General features: G+C 40.6%; 1 protein-coding gene across 1 annotated transcript in view; it reads right to left on the minus strand.

The window, feature by feature from the left end:
- Positions 1–20,174, minus strand: part of HERC3 (HECT and RLD domain containing E3 ubiquitin protein ligase 3) — a 139,315-nt gene that overhangs the window by 69,817 nt on the left and 49,324 nt on the right. The window contains exons 4-10 of the mRNA XM_005681443.3: positions 18,580–18,739; positions 13,255–13,331; positions 12,183–12,404; positions 10,514–10,605; positions 8,859–8,989; positions 8,126–8,286; positions 5,675–5,751 (exon numbers count right to left, since the gene is read on the minus strand). Coding sequence (XP_005681500.1) covers positions 5,675–5,751; positions 8,126–8,286; positions 8,859–8,989; positions 10,514–10,605; positions 12,183–12,404; positions 13,255–13,331; positions 18,580–18,739 — 920 coding nt within the window. The remainder of the gene's footprint in view (positions 1–5,674; positions 5,752–8,125; positions 8,287–8,858; positions 8,990–10,513; positions 10,606–12,182; positions 12,405–13,254; positions 13,332–18,579; positions 18,740–20,174) is intronic.

Here is a 20,174-nt window from a genome sequence, read left to right on the forward strand (position 1 = left end):
TAATGGCCTTTAAACCCCCAAATGCTGCACAGTGCTATATAATAAGCACTTTTCCTAAAACTGCTATTTTTCAACTTATTTTCCCCAAATCTAATCATGATCTAGAACTAGAGAAAAATTTAAAGTGCTCTATGTCTCCTGTACTTGTCACTAGAAGAGAGGGAAAAAAAAGCAGTATTAAAACATTACCCAGATGATCATAAAAACACAACTTTCAAAGTAAATTTTCTCGATTATTTTCTCAGAGTGATGAGTTAAGACAGCATTATCAGGGGAAAGGAAGAGGGCATGTAACAGACAAGAGACGTTCGCCAAAGTTGATGACCATCTGGTTTTTGATAAGTATTTTAACAAAAATGACCACAGAAATCTATTAAGAGAACAAAAGCCATCTTGAACTGCATAGAGAAAAACTGGAAGACAAAACAGACACTTGAGAACTCACAAACAAGACTGTCTCTGCACCATGGTCTTAAAACTAGTCATTATGTAAATTTTAATTGCTTCCCCCATTCCAAGGAGCAGCTGAACACAGACACAAACACAGACATAAAATATAAACATGTTACTATTTTCTCATTCTTCACCCCAAGTCCAACAAACCACAGATGCCTTGGATAAACTACAATCACAGAATCAAACAGAAAGACCCAAGAAAAAGCACTGATTTTCCATGCCTTAGAATTACGTACAGCCTCAAAAGAAAAAATTGGTGTAGGTCAGTGTATCCAACTTTGGCTGCACTTTGGATCACCAGAGCTTTCAAAAATCCTGACGGCCAAGTTACACTCTAAACAAGTTAAATCAGAATCTCTGGAATACTGGTGTCTTTTATTTAAGACTCCTAGGTCTTAGTCATTAATTATGTAGTATATTTGTGTGGTGACAGATGATAGCGAGACTCATTGTGGTGATCATTTCAAAATTATAGAAATATTAATCACTGTGTTCTGTACCAGGAATTAAAACAGTGTTGTAAGTTAATATACTTCAAAATAAAAGAAGCTCATAAAAAAAGAGATTGATTTGTGATTACCAGAGGCAGGAGGTGGGGGGATGGGGGATTGGCAATAGGCAGTCAGAAAGCACATAATTCAAGTTATAAGATAAATAAATATTAGATGTGTAATATAAAACATGATAAATATAATTAACGCTCAATTTAGTTGCTCAGTCATGTCCGACTCTTTGCAACCCCAATAATTAACAAAAGAGTCCAAAATGCAGTACTTGGGTGCAATCTCAAAAATGACAGAATAATCTCTGTTCAATTCCAAGGCAAACCATTCAATATCACAGTAATCCAAGTCTATGTCCAAATCAGTAATGCTGAAGAGACTGAAATTGAACGGTTCCATGAAGACCCACCAGACCTACAAGACCAACCTTCCAGAACTATCATTATAGGGGACTGGAATGCAAAAGCAGGAAGTCACGAATTACCTGGACTAACAGGGAAATTTGGCCTTGGAGTAAAAAATGCAGCAGGGCAAAGGCTAACAGAGTTTTCCCAAGAGAATGCACTGGTCATAGTAAACACCCTCTTCCAACAACACAAGAGAAGACTCTACACATGGACATCACCAGATGGTCAATACTGAAATCAGATTGATTATATTCTTTGCAGCCAAAGATGGAAAAGATACATAAGAGTCAGCAAAAACAAGACCGGGAGATAACTGTGGCTCAGATCATGAACTCCTTATTGCCAAATTCAGACTTAAATTGAAGACAGTAGAGAAAACCACTAGACCATTCAGGTATGACCTAATCAAATCCCTTTCGATTATACAGTGGAAGTGAAAAATAGATTCAAGAGATTAGATCTGATAGACAGAGAACCTGAAGAACTATTGACTGAGGTTCATGACATTGTACAGGAGGCAGGGATCAAGACCATCCCCAAGAAAAAGAAGTGTAAAAAGGCAAAATGGTGGTCTGATGAGGCCTTAGAAATAGCTGTGTAGAGAAGAGATGCAAAAGGCAAAGGAGAAAAGGAAAAATATACCCATGTAAACGCAGAGTTCCAAAGAATAGCAAGGAGAGATAAGGCAGCCTTCCTCAGTGATCAATGCACAGAAATAGAGGAAAACAATAGAATGGGAAAGACTAGAGATCTCTTCAAGAAAATCAGAGCTACCAAGAGAACATTTCATGCAAAGATGACCACAATAAAGGACAGAAATGGTATGGATTTATCAGAAGCAGAAAAGATTAAAAATAGGTGGCAAGAATACACAGAAGAGCTATACAAAATAGATCTTCATGACCCATATAACCACGATGATGTGATCACTCACCTAGAGCCAGACATCCCTGAATGCGAAGTCAAGTGGGCGTTAGGAAGCATCAGTACAAACAAAGCTAGTAGAGGTAATGGAGTTCCAGTTGCGCTATTTCAAATCCTAAAAGACGATGCTGTGAAAGTGCTGCACTCAATATGCCAGCAAATTTGGAAAACTCAGCAGTGGCCAAAAGACTGGAAAAGGTCAGTTTTCATTCCAATCCCAAAGAAAGGCAATGCAAAAGAATGTTCAAACTACTGCACAACTGCACTCATCTCACATGCTAGTAAAGTAATGCTCAAAATTCTCCAAGCCAGGCTTCAACAGTAAGTGAACCGTGAACTTCCAGATGTTCAAGCTGGTTTTAGAAAAAACAGAGGAACCAGAGATCAAATTGCCAACATCCACTGGATCATGGAAAAAGCAAGAGAGTTCCAGAAAAACATCTATTTCTGTTTTGTTGACTGTGCCAAAGCCTTTGAGTGTGTGGATCACAATAAACTGTGGAAAATTCTGAAAGAGACGATACCAGACCACCTGACCTGCCTCTTGAGAAACCTGTATGGAGGTCAGGAAACAACAGTTAGAACTGGACATGGAACAACAGACTGGTTCCAAATCAGGAAAGGAGTACATCAAAGCTGCATATTATCACTCTGCTTATTTAACTTATATGCAGAGTACATTATGTGAAATGCCAGGCTGGATGAAGCACAAATTGGAATCAAGATTGCCGGGAGAAATATCAATAACCTCAGACATGCAGATGACACCACCCTTATGGCAGAAAGTGAAGAGGAACTAAAAAGCCTCTTGATGACAGGGAAAGAGGAGAGTGAAAAAGTTGGCTTAAAGCTCAACATTCAGAAAACGAAGATTGGGGCATCTGGTCCCATCACTTCATGGCAAATAGATGGGGAAACAGTGACAGACTTTATTTTGGGGTAGGCTCCAAAACCACTGCAGATGGTGACTGCAGCCATGAAATTAAAAGACGCTTGCTCCTTGGAAGAAAAGCTATGACCAATCTAGACAGCTTATTAAAAAACAGAGACATTACTTTACCAACTAAGGTCCATCTAGGCAAAGCTATGGTTTTTCCAGTAGTCATGTATGGATGTGAGAGTTGGACTATAAAGAGAGCTGAGCGCCAAGGAACTGATGCTTTTGAACTGTGGTGCTGGTGAAGACTCTTAAGAGTCCCATGGACTGCAAGGAGATCAAAACAGTCAATCCTAAAGGAAATCAGTCCTGAATATTCACTGGAAGGACTGATGCAGAAGCTGAAACTCCAATACTTTGGCCACCTGATGCAAAGAACCAACTCATTGGAAAAGACCCTTATGCTGGGAAAGATTGAAGGCAGGAGGAGAAGGGGACGACAGAGGATGAGATGGTTGGATGGCATCACTGACTCAATGGACACGAATTCAAGTAGGCTCTGGGAGTTGGTGATGGACAGGGAAGCCTGGCATGCTGTAGTCCATGGGGTCACAAAGTGTCGGACACAACTGAGGACTGAACTGAAGTAAATCTTAGGAGTGTCTTATAAATATGGAGTATGTCACTACACAGATGCTTTTTCTTGGGTCATTAAGAGATTCTTCATGCGTCATGGTAACAGAGGAAACACATATTTTGACCAATCTCTATATCTAAACAAATACCTAGGCTTAATAGCTTAAATAAAAGTGTACAGGTTTCAGTGTTTTATAAGAAAGGGCAATACCTTTCTAAGTCATATTCTATTTTCAGTTGCTTTTTTATCTTACATTTTTAATGCATACCACTCTTCCAGTTGTTTAAACTTTAACCTACCCTGTTTCTACAATAATACGCTACTTTCACTTCCTTCTCATCAATGTTTTGTTTTCCGGTTCCAACAATGGTAATTACAGTAAATTTAAAATTCAACTTCATATATCAGATACCATATTTACAAAAGGAATGAAACTAAGTTTTATGCTGAATTTCACAGGAAAATTAAATTTGGTTAATCCACCCACTTTCTTAGAGAGAGGAATACTTCAGACTGTACTACTTGTGGACACAAAGTAACTATCCCACAGAGATTCAGGGCTTTTCATATTTTGCTTTATTGGCACGTTAAGGAAACAAAGAATAGTTTCAGCTTTTCTCAAGGTTTCTCTGTGAAGCACTAAAGCTGGGCCTAAAATAGGTCTGAAGCAACAGCTCCAACTCAGCCCAGATGGCTGCACTCAACAGAACCTTCTGCAGCATCCTGACCTGGATAATATCTAACGTCAGTATCAGCTATCCAACCTGCAGCCTCAGACTCCACCACAACCTTTTCTATCAAAGTCAGAGAATGATACTGACTAGAAGGCAAGAATATCGTGTGTTAAGAGATGGCACAGTATCAGAGTAATGGGGACAGTTTCCAGCACCAACAGGGCATCTTGTGTCCACAGAACTTCATTTTTCTTCCCAACCTACTCGAATTCCTTTGTCATCACCACGAGCCCTCCCTGCTCCTCCAGGGCAGGATGAGGATCAATGCACTACAATATGGCTAATCCTCGCCAAGAGCTGACTGAATAAAAGAAGGGTCAGGGGAAGGGAAGGGAAGGAGAGAGGAGAGGAGCATAAGAGCAGCAGGATGTTGAGGACAAAACAAACCTGTGGTGCTCACTTCAGAATGATTTTTCTCATCCAGAAAGAGGGGAATGAATTAAAGCCCTATCACAGACAACATCACCGACTCAACCAACATGAGTCTGAGCAAACTTTGGGAAATACTGAAGGACAGGGGAGCCTGGTGTGCTGAGGTCCACTTGGTTGCAGAGTCGGACATAACTTAGCAACTGAACAACAACACAGATACTTAGCCCACATTCTCTTCCACCTCCAACCCTAAGAGAATGTCATTCGCCCACCACAGGGATGCAGGAGACAACCTGAGGGAAATTTCAGTGTGGTTTTATAAGCAGATGATGAATAATAAAGGATATCTGAATGGCATCTCTTATATTCAGTATACACTCAATCACATCAAACAAGCACAGTGAGTTCTCAAATACCTAGCATTTGTTGCTACTTAACAGGGAAGGAAACAATAGAAAGTCAAATAATCCCAAAGTTAGTATGAATTCTCTGAGGCCTCCTTAAATCTCTTTTGGGACAAATCCAGGTATAAATAAATGATTTTCAATTATAAAGTAGAACTCTGTGATTAAATACCAAGAAAATTATTGGCACTTCAAGGAAACAAAATGGAGATTACTTCAAAGTTTAGTCAGCTTATTTTAATAATATAAAATTGGGAGAAACAAAGAATAATGCTGCTCTCATGTAACTATTATTTATTAAAATAAATATTGGTTCACCATTATTCCACCCCCAAGATAATAGTCAAAAGAAAATTTTACCTCATATTTGGAGCAAAGTACAAAAGTCTGGTCTCCTCCAGAGAAGATCTGCTTAACAATATGATATTTAAAGCGATCTGTCAAAAAATTTTCAAGAGCATGTTTTTCAACAATTAAACTTTTTCCTTGACCCCCTTTTCTAACATTCCAAATATGTTTCCGAGTGGTTTCCTATCCATTTAATTATGTCAGAGAAGTAGGAAACCTGCTCTCCTGGCTCTTCCCAGGACTGTTTCTACTTCAGTTAAAACTAAACATATAAAACTGTACCTTCCACTCTAACCCGCTCTTCCTCCTGCCAACTGCCAGCTAGTCCTATAGACCTAATAGACCTCGTTTCTATTTTTTCTCTCTAACTCTGTCAAGACACTGAAGTTTAAAACAGTCACTACTATAAACCGTAACGTCAGCTAAGACACCACTTACAGCATCTGAGTGTGGAGGTCTGCAGCCACTTGCGGATGAAGCTCGCCAGATAGAGGAACCTCCAATGTCCTGCTTCCGCTTTGCCTCCCATCACACTGTGCCCACAGCGACACTCTCACACCACCGTCTCACTCAATTCTAATACGCCACACTACCTCATAGCTCCATGCCTTTCCCTTCTACCACGCCCAGAGCACACTCTGTTCTCCAGCAGTGGCGCCCCCTAGAGCATGATGGAAAGGTGCTGCTGGAATGGGGCAGTTCCATGGTACTCACCACAGCCTACCCCTTCATTGTCCTCTACCTGGCTAACTCCAAACCATCCCTTAAGACACAGCTCAAACTTCCTCTCTCGGGAACACTGTGCTCCCAAATTACCACGAAGCTTCCTAAAACCAGCATTTGTATAACAAATTGAAATTCACCTACTTACATTATAAGTCGTATCCTGTAATTAAACTTTGAAAACTTTGTGGTTTAAAATTAACCTACATGCGTTCCCAAACATGAACCCCCCCCATGTCAATGTATGGCAAAACCAATACAGTATTGTAAAGTAAAATAAAGTAAAAATAAAAAATTTTTTTTAAAAAGTATATTTACCAGACAGTATTCTAAAAGCAAAAAAAAATAAAATTAAATTAAATTAAATTAACCTACATACTGGAGTTTTTTAAAATTGGTGTATTTCTTAAATATACGCTTCCCTAACATGAGTACAATGCCTTAGAGAAAAAGAAATTTACAAATGAGAGATAAGAGGACACCTAGCCATTTTTCCAATTTGGGGAACATGATCAAAACAAAATCTTGTTTATTTTACATTTCAAGTTCCACAACATTCTTAGATGCTCATATATTCATTCCATGAATATTTAGAGTGAAAAGTCTGTGCCAGACCCTGTGCTATATGCCAGGTTTACAAACGGGAAATGACTCTGAACCAGGGTCTCCTGCATTGCAGGTGGATTCTTTACCAACTGAGTTGTCAGGGAGGCCCTCCCTGTACTTAAGTTTCTCATACTCCAGAAGGGTTCTTATGGTTGTTATTGTCAAAATTCTGATTAAGCCATAACTGTGCCACTTTATAGTCTTCAAAATCGAAATCAGTTATTAAATCACACTTCTTTGTAATGACTCTCCATCTCCATTTAAGCTTCTGGATTTATTGCTTCAAGTCATTCTTACTGAACGACTGCCTTATTTTGATTTCCAGTGAAAGGAACACTGTGTTACTTAACTATTCTTTAAGAGAAGAAATAGAAATGGCATGAAAAAACATCATGTCATATTGTGGCCAAAACAGCAATCATAAAGGGAAGGTAACAAGAGCTCAAGCATTAAAAGCACTGGCTTTAAAGTTCACAGAAAACAACCTAGTGGTTACCAGAGGCAGGCGGAGGGGGTGGGGGGGGGAGGGACAGTACGGAGTTGGGGGTGGTAGGTGCAATCTACTGGGTGTGAGACAGCCTACAAGGATGCTTTGTACAACACAGGGAATACAGCCAATATTTTGTGATACCTGTAAATGGAGTGCAACTTTCTTAAACTGTAAAATTTTTAAAAATTAAAAAGAACACAGGTTTTAGAAAGAAGCGGGCCTGGGTTTAAATTCTGCTCCCAGAATCTACATCATTTTGGGCAAGCTATTTAACCTCCATAAGATTCAGTTTCCTCCTCTGCAACACAGGGATAAGAACTACTAGTTCTTAATGTTGTTTTCAGTGCTTAGCATGATAATGGAACTTGCTTAAGCCTTCAATAAATAAGGACTTTAATTATCAGCAACAATAGTAAATAAAATGGATACACCACAATCAAAATCCTTATGGCCAAAATAGAATTTTTGCTTTATTCTTTAGAATCTCAACTGTAGATAGTAAGTGCTCAAGTATTTGTTGACTTTTTGAATACCTTGTATTTATTCCCCCCAAAAGACCTCAAGGTAAAAAAAAAAAAAATGCTCTATAACAAGTGTTTTTAGCACTTAAAACACCATTAAATTCCAATAAGCATCACTCTTACCAGCTCTGGCCGAAAGCTGGCCACTGTGGGCGGCCCAGTAACCTTTCACAGGAGAAGGGCACTTGACGTTACAAGTGTGTCCAGTTCCTAACTGACCTCTGGCTCCACAACCAAATGCATAGATGAGTCCAGAAGAAGGCACAAAGGCTAGGGTGTGTTGTCTAGGGGAAAATAATGTGAATTAACCCAACAGTATTGTTTCTGCTGATAACGAATGAATACACACACTGACTTTTAACAACCATATGTGAGCACAGCAATTGCTACAGGTGACCCCAGAAGGCCATCCTCTCGTGTTTACACGTGCTTGTTTTTGCACTGCTGGATCTTCATAATACTGCCCTTCACTGATACGCTAGGTCATTGGGATGGTGGTAAGACCTGGAAAGAATTTAAGGCCCTCCTGCATTTGGGATGAACAGAAAGAGGCGGGGAAAATTAGCAAAATTTCCAAGATTTCTTTGAGGCTCTCTCACTTTCCTTTCTACATGTCTCCCTCATGTCATGCTATTCTTTATCCCCAAAGAACTACACTGGCCCCATGTAGCTCTGCTTCTCTAAAACCCTTCCTTGCCACACCCTGCTCAGATTGAACTCTCTCCAAATTTTCACCATAGGTATGCATGCAGTTGCTTTCTTAGAACAACACTGGTTAGGAGTAGCCACATCACTATAAAGACAAGATCCATTTCTGAGTCTTAACAGATCTGAGGAAGTTCTTAGGAGCACTCACCTGCCACAAGCAATTTGAGTGACTTCACTGCCCATCAGCTCCAGAACTCTTCTCGGATTGACCTCATCATTCATGGAATCATGTCCAAGTTGCCCACAGGAACCAGCACCAAAGGTAAACACACCTCCACTCTAACAAGGAGCAAACATCACATAAGTGCACTGTGTCTCTGAGTTTGGATACACTCCTCTATACAAAATTCATATCACAACAGTCTGTACAAGAACACTATGCCCACTTGACTCTTAGACAAATCACTTCTTTGGAATGTTCTCTAAATAGAAAAGAGAACTTTTAAAGAATTTAAGACTACATCTTTATGGAACAAAGACAGTATTGCTCAAGAGAATGTGTGTCATCTATATATAAATTTTAAAAGTAGTTTAAAAATACAGCAATGTTAATAAGCAGGAATACAAAAAAAAGGAGAAACAGGTAGATGAAATGAGATGAACTTTACATGACCATTCGTATGTAAGAAATTAAATGCTCCACAGATTCCTTAGGAAGATTTTTTTTTTAGCAGCTGTACTTGCAACAAATACTAAAGCATTTTATTAAAGTGAATATATAACAGTTTAACACAAAAATACTTCTTCATTCTCTCCAGATGTGACTGTCTTAGAAGCAAAAGAAATAGTTTGAATAATTTTAAAACATTAATTACATTGCTCTTTCTTTTTCGTCATTCAGTTGCTCAGTCATGTCCAATTCTTTGTGACCCCATGGACTGCAGCCCTCCAAGCTTCCCTATCCTTCACCATCTTCCAGGGTTTGTTCAAACTCATGTTCATTGAGTCAGTGATACCATCCAACCATCTCACCCTGCCTTCAATCGTTCCCAGCATCAGGATCTTTTCCAATGATTTGGCTCTTCCCATCAGGTGGTCAAAGTATTGGAACTGCAGCATCAGCATCAGTCCTTTAAGTGAATATTCCGGGCTGATTTCCTTTACAATTGACTACTTTGATCTCTCTACTGTCAAAGGGAGTCTCAAGAGTCCTCTCTAGCACAACAGTTGGAAGGCATCAATTCTTCAGTGCTCAGCTTTATTTATGGTCCAACTCTCACATGCATACATGACTACTGGAAAAACCATAGCTTTGACTAGACAGATCTTTGTTGGCAAAGTAATATCTCTGCTTTTTAATATGCTGTCTAGCTTTGTCATTGCTATTCTTTCCAGGAGCAAGTGTCTTTTAATTTCATGGCTGCAGTCACCATCCACAGTGATTTTGGAGCCCTCAAAAATAAAGTTTCTCACTGTTTCCATTGTATCCCATCTATTTACCATGAAGTGATGGGACCAGATGCCATGATCTTCATTTTTTAAATGTTGAGTTTTAAGACAGTGTTTTCACTCTCCTCTTTCACCTTCATCAAGAGGCTCTTTAATTCCTCTTCACTTTCTTCCATAAGGGTAGTGTCATCTGCACATCTGTGGTTATTGGTATTTCTACATGCAATGTTGATTCCAGCTTAGGAACACAGAATATCGCTATATGTATTTCAAGGTTATATATATTGAACTATTTTTATTTTTATACACTATTCCTACTCTCTATAAAAGACCTTATCAAAAATAATCAAGCAATGATAATCATCCTTATTATAACAGTACCACAGAGCAAACCAGCACACTGAAGTTCCTTACTTTTGTAAGAACTGCTGTATGTTCTTCTCCACAACTGATATAGACAACTTTCTGTGTTCGCAAGAGCTTCACATGGCAAGGAGACTCTCGATCTAGAAAAAGAGAAATATCAAAAAGTCAGTTATCATCTGTCTTTGAGATGAAGTATGCACAGTTCTCTTAGCCTCAATTTTGGGCCCCCCTTGATTCCTGATTCTCCTCTTTAGCTTGCTGCCTGAACCTCCACTTGGATGTCTAATAGACATCTCATTTTTAACATATTTAAAGCCTATTTCCCCATAGTCCCCAACTCTGCCCACCTTCCTCCCTACCTCCCCATACAGTTTTCCTCATTTCACAAATGCAGCTTTACCCTTCCACTTTTTCCTCTCTTTATTTCAAAGTACATCCGACAATGAGGAAAACCAACTGGCCCCACCTTCAGAATATATTCAAAATCCATCTTTATTCCCATTGCCTCAAAAGCGGTCTGCTAGCTTCCCCATGGACTGATTCTAGGCAAAGTCAAGTCAGATTACTCTTCTCCTCAACACCCTCAGTGTCTTCCTCTTTCACTGAGAGAAGCCAAAATCCTCACCCTGCCCTTCAGGGCCCTACACCGCAGGGCCTCCCTTCCTCTCGGAGCTCCAGCTCTGCTACTCCCCTCCCTGCTGATCCCCAGGCCTGCCATGATTCCTCCCACTTCAGAGCCTCTGCACACCTGTTCCCTGACTGGAACAGTTTTCACCCAGCTCCTCTAAACACCTCCTCTTCTACTGGACTTCCTACAGGGCTCTGCTGAACATCTTATTCAAGAGGCCCTCCCTGGGTACCTTATATAAAATAGGAAACTCTCCTCTCAAAGCCTCTGACATACTGCATACATTTGTTGCTGTTGTTCAGTCGTCAGTCCTGTCTGACTCCTTGAGACCCCATGGACTGCAGCACGCCAGGCTTCCCTGTCCATCACCATCTCCTGGAGCTTGCTCAAACTCATGTCCATTGAGTCAGTGATGCCATTCAACCATTTCATCCTCTGTCACCCCCTTCTCCCCCTGCCTTCAATCTTTCCTAGCATCAGAGTCTTTTCCAATGACTCAGTTCTTCGCATCAGGTGGCCAAAGTATTGGAGCTTCAGCTTCAGCATCAGCCCTTCCAATGAATATTCAGGGTTGATTTCCTTTACAATTGACTGGTTTGATCTCTTTGCTGTCAAAGGGAGTCTAAAGAGTCTTCTCCAACACCACAGTTCAAAAGCATCAATTCTTCAGTGTTCAGCCTTCTTTATGGTCCAACTCTCACATCCATACATGACTACTGGAAAAACCATAGGTTTGACTAGACGGACCTTTGTCGGCAAAGTAATGTCTCTGCTTTTTAATATGCTGTCTAGGTTGGTCATAGCTTTTCTTCCAAGGAGCAAGCGTCTTTTAATTTCATGGCTGCAGTCACCATCCACAGTGATTTTGGAGCCCAAGAAAACAAAATCTGTCACTGCTTCCACTGTATACATACTGGTTTGTTGTCTATGTCTGCCCATTAGCATGCAGTCTCCACTAAGTCAAGGGTATTATCTGCTCTGGTCCTTGCTGCACCCTTAGTGCCTGACATAGGGGAGGACACAGAAGCTCCTCAGGAAGCATGTACTAAACAAATGAAGTTAAGAGGGCCATGTGAAGACTTCACCCACCTTTCTCATCACTGAGCCCGAGCTGCCCTGCATTATTCATCCCCCAGCCAAATACAGCTCCTGAGAGTGACAGGGCAAAGCTGTGGGCCCCTCCTGCGACCACCTGCGCCAGCGGGATCCCCTCCAGGGACCTCACCCTCTGTGGACTGGCTTGGGAAGGGAACTCCTTCCCCAGGCCCAACTGCCCATGGCTGTTTCTCCCCCACGTGAAGAACTGGCCATCTGAAATCAGAAAAAGATAACTGGCATTACCAGAAAGATACAAGTTTCATTCACAAATATAAACTTATTAGAACAATGGAGATTCCGCAGGGATCAGTTTGCTAGTTGCCCACCCCCCAACCCCCCTCCCCCCGCCGCAACACACACCCAAGAACAAGGAAGCTGACACACTTCATGGTGTGAGACTCACAATCAGAACTCCCACTTGTCATGACAACACAGAGATCAACACCCTTCAAAGGCTATTAATATTTATGCAAAGAAAAAATTAGATGTTTAAATCAGTTCAGTATTGAATAGGCCAATTATCAGGCTTAGATCCACTAAGCAAAGGGAACTAGTTCTGACCATACCAGGACTACAAGAGACCCAGGACTTCCAAGGGTCCAGCTATGACCCAGACAACACCATAGAGAATCAAGCAGGATGTGTTAGTGCTGACTTCCCCACAAATTTATCCTAACAGAATATAGCAGCATATGTTGGCTTATGTTTTCCTAACTTCATCCTCTTCATTCATTTGGGCGCTTTATGGTGGAATAGCCATATGAGTTGTAGCTAAAAAAAAACACCAATCCTCTGTTCAAGTACACTGATGAACAGTCTTGCCTTCTGCTGATTTTCCCTGAGAGAGGTGGAATAGCAGTGGTGACCATCTTTTTCATCATCCACACCCTAGAAAAGTATGAGCTACACAAGGGCTGTCTTAGAACTGCCGCTGTCCAACAGGAATGCATAGACCCTAACTGGTTAGTTACATGTATCTGGTTACAAAACATCACATAGAAATATGAAGAGAAATGGTTCCCAAATTAACACAACACTAGCATAGATTTTAATGTTACATTACCAGCTGCAAGAGCCAAGCAATGCCAGTTGCCACAGGAAACTTGTAATATTGTCTGCTGGTTCAGCTTTTGTATTAACCTAAAACAGAAAACACTTTCCTTTTAAGAAGGGCATTCACAATGATTGGAAATATTCCCAACTAAATAAAATAGTTGTAATAAATAACATGTTTCACAAAACACTTTTTAAAATCAAATATATGATCTTACATGATAAAGTTCTATCAAGTCTTTCATTAACCTCCTGCATCTTTGGTGAAGGTGAAAGTGAAGTCGCTCAGTCTTGTCCGACTCTTTGCGACCCCATGGACTGTAGCCTCCCAGGCTCCTCTGTCCATGGGATTTTCTAGGCAATAGTACTGGAGTAGATTGCCATTCCCTTCTCCAGGGGATCTCCCCGACCCAGGGATTGAACCCAGGTCTCCTGCATTGCAGACAGACGCTTTACCATCTGAGCCACCAGGGAAGTCTTTGGTAGTTACCACTTAAAAGAAAGAAACCCTGCTCTGCACTTAAACCCATTACCACAACCCTGTGTTAATTTCTACCTTGTCATATCCAATTCAGAGACAAAAGGAGTCAACTGCCAAAGACATACGCTAAGAACATGGCTGATATCTAAATGGCTTTCAAATGAGAGCAATGGCATGATCTAGCAATCTCACTCCCAGGTACATAGCCACATGAACTGAAAGCAGGGTCCCAAAGAGATATTTGTACACCCACATTCATATTTACAAAGGCTATCAGGTGGAAGCAACCCAACTGTCCATCAACCGATGGCCAGAAAAACAAATGTGGTATATACATTTGGAATATGTATACAATGGAATATTCATCACTCTTTAAGAACGGAAATTCTGACACATGCTACAACGTGGATGAAACCTGAAATTATGCCTAGTGAAATAAGCCAGTAGCAAAAAGACAAATAGTCTATGGTTTCATTTATGTGACGTATCTAGACTAGCCAAATTCATACAAATCAAAAGTCTAATGGTGCCTGCCAGGGGCTAGACGAGGAGAAATAAGGAGTTTTCATTTAATGAGTGTCGAGTTCTATTTCTACAAGAAAAACAGTTCTGGAGATTGGTCACACAACAGTGTGAATATATATAATGCTATTAAACGGTACACTTAAAATGGTTAGGATGGTAAGTTCTTTTAATTTTTTATTGATGTGTTTTTGGCTGTGTTGGGTCTTTGCTGCTGCGAGAGCTCTTCTCTGCTTGCAGTGAACAGGGGCTACTCTTCATAGTCTTGCACGGGCTTCTCATTATAGTGGCTTCTCTTATTGCAGATCATGGGCTCTAGACGCACAGACTTCAGTACTTACAGTGCACGGGCTCAGCAGCTGCAGCTCCTGGGCTCTAAGCACAGGCTCAGCAGGTGTGGCCCATGGGCTTAGCTGCTCCACGGCATGTAGATTCTTCCATCAGCAGGTGGATTCCTTACCACTGAGCCACCAAGGAAGCCCAAGATGGCAAATTTTATGTTATGTATGAAAGTGAAAGTGAAGTTGCTCAGTCGTGCCCGACTCTTTGCGACCCTGTGGACTGTAGCCTACCAGGCTCCTCCGTCCATGGGATTCTCCAGGCAAGAATACTGGAGTGGGTTGTCATTTCCTTCTCCAGGGGATCTTCCCGACGCAGGGATCGAACCCAAGTCTCCCGCCTTGCAGGCAGATGCTTTAGTCTCTGAGCCACCAGGGAAGCCCAAGATGGTAAAGTTTATGTTGTGTGTATTTCGCCACAATTTTTAAAAATTACTAAGGGCAATGCTTCTAAAGCTCTTGATTCCCTAGGATGGTAAAGAGGAAGATCATATGATCACTTTTTAAAACTCAATCCTCTGCTTGCTTATGTGAAAGAGACTAAGAACAGTACCTATTCACAGGGTTGTGGCGAGAATTAAGTGAAAAAAATGTTTGGCACTGCCCAATAGAGTTGGACAGCCTGAGAAATATCTCCTGCTTTCTATTTTAATAATTCATAGGTTGCCATGTTCCTCTTCATTAAGTGTATGCCATGGGAACAAACGACTCACAGGGGCATTTTACAAGATAGGTGTCCAACAGGGAAGTCGGGGGTTATTTAGAGTAACACGTAATGTTGCTTTAACAGTTTATTTTCTCGGATATAAAAAAAGTTTATAAAATAGAGTTCACATATACATTTAGTACCAAACAGAACCCAACTATTTTTTATGGAGATAACTGTAAATTCACACGCAGTTGTAAGAAATAATACAGAGATCCCTTGCAGGCTTTATCCAGTCTCCCCCAGTGATGACGTTTTGCAAAACTATAGGAAAAAAAAAAAATCATAACAGGGATACTGACAAAAATACACACTACCAATCTCACTTCTTTGTCCCCAGTTTGATTTGTCCTTATTTCCTTTGTAGTATTTCTGTCATCTATGCAGGCTCATGCATCCACCACCATATTCAACGTTCCCAACACAAGGATTCCTTGTGTTTACAACCACCCCTCCCCTCCTCCATCACAGACCCTGGCAATCATTATTCTACCCGCCATTTCCAAAATGTTGTCACTCCAAGAATGTTATGTAAATGGAACCATATAGTAGGTAGCCTTTTAGGATTGGGTTCTTTTTCACTCAGAATAATTCCCTGGACATTTGATACATACACAGCAATTTTTTCGCTGCATATATCAATAGCTTGTAGAATTTCACTATTTTTAAAAAATACTTATTTTATTTACGGCTGTGCTGGGTCTTCATTGCCATGCAGGCTCTTCTCTAGAGGGGGCCAGCAGGGGCTGCTGTCCATTCGCAGTGTGGAGGCTTCTTACTGTGCTGGCTTCTCCTGCCGCAGGGCACAGGCTCGAGGACACGCATGGGTTCAACAGTGTGATCCCCAGGCTCCAGGGCACAGGCTCAGCAGCAGTAGCACAGGGCTCACTTGCTCTGCAGATGTGGCATCTTCCCAGACCAGGGGTCGAATCCTGTCTCCCGCACTAGCAGGAAGGTTCTTTACCACTGAGCCATCAGGGAAGCCCAGAAACCCACTATTTTTTAAAACTGAAAAAAGTCATCCTGTCTTAGGGACCGATGTTTCAGAACTTTATGCAACAAGAGTCCTTTTACTGGCCAGTTACCACTCAAATTCCCCACACTTCTCCCTTTGTGGGCCACCATTATCCTTATCACAACCTTCACAATCACAGTTTAAAAACAACAAACAAACAAACAGCGGGTCAAAAGAAAGAAGACAGTAAGAAATTGCACCATACGATGGAGAAAAGGGGATATATACGCACAAGCATACCCTGTGTTTTACCTACTCATCTTACTCCATCCTCCCAACAACTTGGTAAAGGTACACAATACTACATAATTTCACTTTTAAGTTAGGAAACTGAGGCTCAGATAAGTTAAAACAATTTGCCCAAAGCAACTCTCCTAATACAAAATAGAGCCAATGCTGGAATCTGAGGCTGTCTGACATCAAAGCTATGCTACTTTCCACAATACTAAGATAGGAATTGATGAATTTATCTTAATTTATTTATCTTAATTAATTTATCTTAATTAGGCATAATAGAAATACTAATAAATTGCTACTCTAACACAGACTACTTCATTTTTTGAAATGAAATGCCACTAATGACTTCAGTATTTGTTCATCAACAAATGAAATTTTTTTGTCATGAATGTTATAAATCTTTTCCTTAACATTACATGCAATTTCACTAAAATAAGCCATCCCTTTTTCAAAATTTCCACTCACCCTCTTCTCCAAAAATTAAATTAATTTTTTAAAGTAATGAACCCAAGACATTACCTGTTCTAACTCAGGAAATGAATCAAATTACTCTTACCTCCGTGTTTCTCTTTTCCCTAAAACAGCTTTTGATTAAAGAGACAAAAATCTAAGAAGGGCAAAACGGAGGAGGAGGAAGAATGTCTTGTGCTTTAAAAGGGACAATACTTGGTCAGGGGAGGAGAGGCCATTTACTAACCAGATCTGTATTGAGCAATGCATGTGCTGGGGCACCCTTAGCAATGGTGATGCTAAAATAAATAATCCAGTTCTCCTGGCATCCAGAGCTCCCAGCTTTGTACTAAAATTAGTTAGTAAATTAAAATTGCAATGAATGTGATGAGTACTGCAACAGGAGAACGTTGTACATTTGAAGTACAAAGGAAGAGCAATTAAATGAAGGAAATAAACCAGTGGCCTCTTTGATCATTAAGAACCCTCAACAGAGACGCCACCCCTAAAATGTCCACTTGAGAGTAACTTCAATACTACAGACATTTTCTTAGTGGTGAAGCATCTGTTAGATACTTAGCCAAATCATCTAAGATTTTGTTGTTGTTGTTTAGTCGCTAAGTGGTGTCTGACTCTTTTGTGACCCCGTGGGCTGTAGCCCGCCAGGCTCCTCAGTCCATGGGATTCTCCAAGCAAGGATACTGGAGTGGGTTGCCATTTCCTTTTCCAGGGGAACTTCCTGACCCAGGGATCAAACTTGAGTCTCCTGCACTGGCAGATGGATTCTTTACCACTGAGCCACTGGGGAAACCCTTCATCTAAGATTTAGAATTAAGTAAACACTTAAGGGACTAAAAACCATTGTATTAGTACTTCTGTATTAAAGAACTTATGTATATTTGGTATATTAGCTGTTGATAATGCTCAAGGTAATCTGGCCTATTATAAAATGACAGGTCAGTTTTGTGACTGAACTGTAAAGTGTCTAACTGAATAATTGATTTAGGCTTGCAATTTTAATTTTAAAGGTTAATAAGTGCAGCATGTGAAAATAGTTTTTTTAATTCAAACATTTAATGAGCTCCAAACACTACCAGCAACAGAATATTGGAATAAATGAAGTATAGTTCCCGAACAACTCACTTTTTTTTTAACTGGAGATAAACACTTCTATCAGGCTTCCCTTGTGGCTCAGCTGGTAAAGAATCCACCTGCAATTTGGGAGACCTAGGTTCGATCCCTGGGTTGGGAAGGATCTGCCTGCAACTCAGGAGACCTGGGTTCAATCCCTGGGTTGGGAAGATCCCCTTGTGAAGGGAAAGGCTACCCACTCCAGTATTCTGGCCTGGAGAATTCCATGGACTGTGTAGTCCATGGGCTTGCAGAGTTGGACACAGCTAAGTGACTTTCACTTTCAAACACTTCTACAATTACAATTCTGGGGACAAGTGTTATAATAGTATAAGGCATGACAGTGACTCAAAGGAAACAACAATTATTAATTAAAGAAGAAAGCAGAACCCAAACCAAGGAGTCTAACAAAGAAACTAGCAGGAAATAACCTTTACAGTCACTGACATTCTCACCTGGGCACTGCCACAGAATCCTCAGTAGTCATGAGTCCCAGCTGACCGTCACTACCTGCACCCCAGGAAAACAGCTGGCCCTGGTCACTGAGGGCCAGACTGTGGGACTCGCCACAGGCCACATGGACAATGTGCTGATCTGCCAAAGCTCCAATTTGCTCTGAAAAAAAGAAAAAAAATCAAAGGAGGAAAATGTAAAACCCAGAAACAGGAATTACACAGAATGAGCATCCGAGGCAGTTGTGTTTTTAAGAGAACCACTACATCTGTACAGAGAATATAAATTTCCTATGTTTCTGAAAGCTGTCGATCCAGACCCCAGTTATGCTAGGCCGTACACAGACCTGGAGCAACAACCACACTCCAGACGTTCTCTCCGGTGTCTGGTGCTTCTCCCTAGAGAGATGCCTTAAACGTTCAGTATTTGGAGGTGTGGGACCAGAAAGGACTCAGTGTAAATAGGAGTGAGGCTTGTTACTAAAAGCAGTGGGACTGAGGGAGAGTCTGCCTGGGAGCAATGAGCTCTTCCTCATCCACAAAATCACTCTTCTCTCCTCAATTCTATAACACAAGTCTGTCTATATATCTAGCCAGGAGGATTTCTCTGAGAAAACTGGCCCCAAAGAAAAGACCTACAGCTACTGGAAATCCTGGGTCCCCCTAGGAAATGTCCAGCTTCCCACCAGTTAACAAAACTTGCCCGTACACTGTTCTGCTTACATTTTAGTACCTCACTTTTAAAAATAAAAGGCTGGACAAGGACCATCACGTATGTGAAGACAATTTAACATAAAACTTAAACAGCAAAGAGCAAAGAAAACAGAAGGAAGGAAACTCTGAAGAAAATGATCAAGCAAGGAACAGGAAAAAAAATCTTTAGATCATTAGCAATATAAGACAAGAAGATTCCAACCTTCAGAAAACAAACAAAATTACCTTGGAAAATGAAAACGTAACAGCACAAATTTAAAGGAAAAAGCTTCAGAAGCAGGATGGGGAATAATAATTTTCTAAGAAATAGAACAAGAAGTCAAAGAGCAAAACAGGGGGAAAAAGAAGAAAGAAATGAGACTATTTCAAGAATCTCAACAATGGAAAAATAAGAATCCCCAAAACATAATGGAAAAAAAAACAAAGTAGAAAGTTTCAAAGACAGGATTGCTCATAACTGAAAGACATGAGTTTCACATTGAAAAGATTGATTTAAAACCTCAGAATAAAGAGAATAAGGACTGAATTTTAAAAAGAAGAAGAACTACTTCAGAACACTACCACTTGAAATTTCACACCACCAAAAAAGATTCTAAAACAGTTTATATACAATTGAACAGGGATCAGAATGGCATATTTCTCAGAAGCAACAATGAAAGCGAGAAAGACACTAGAGCAATGCCTTCATAATTCTGAAGGAAAATGACTTCTTACAGAGAATTTCATATCTAGCCAACTAAAAGGCCTTCCCTGGTGGCTCAGTGGTAAAGAATCTGCCTGGCAATGCAGGAGACATGGGTTTGATCCCATAGAAAAAGAAATGGGAACCCACTCCAGTATTCTTGTCTAGGAAATCCCATGAATGGGGCTGCAGTTAATGGGAC

Source organism: Capra hircus, chromosome 6, assembly GCF_001704415.2.
Source record: "Capra hircus breed San Clemente chromosome 6, ASM170441v1, whole genome shotgun sequence".
Classification (NCBI taxonomy): Eukaryota; Metazoa; Chordata; class Mammalia; order Artiodactyla; family Bovidae; genus Capra; species Capra hircus.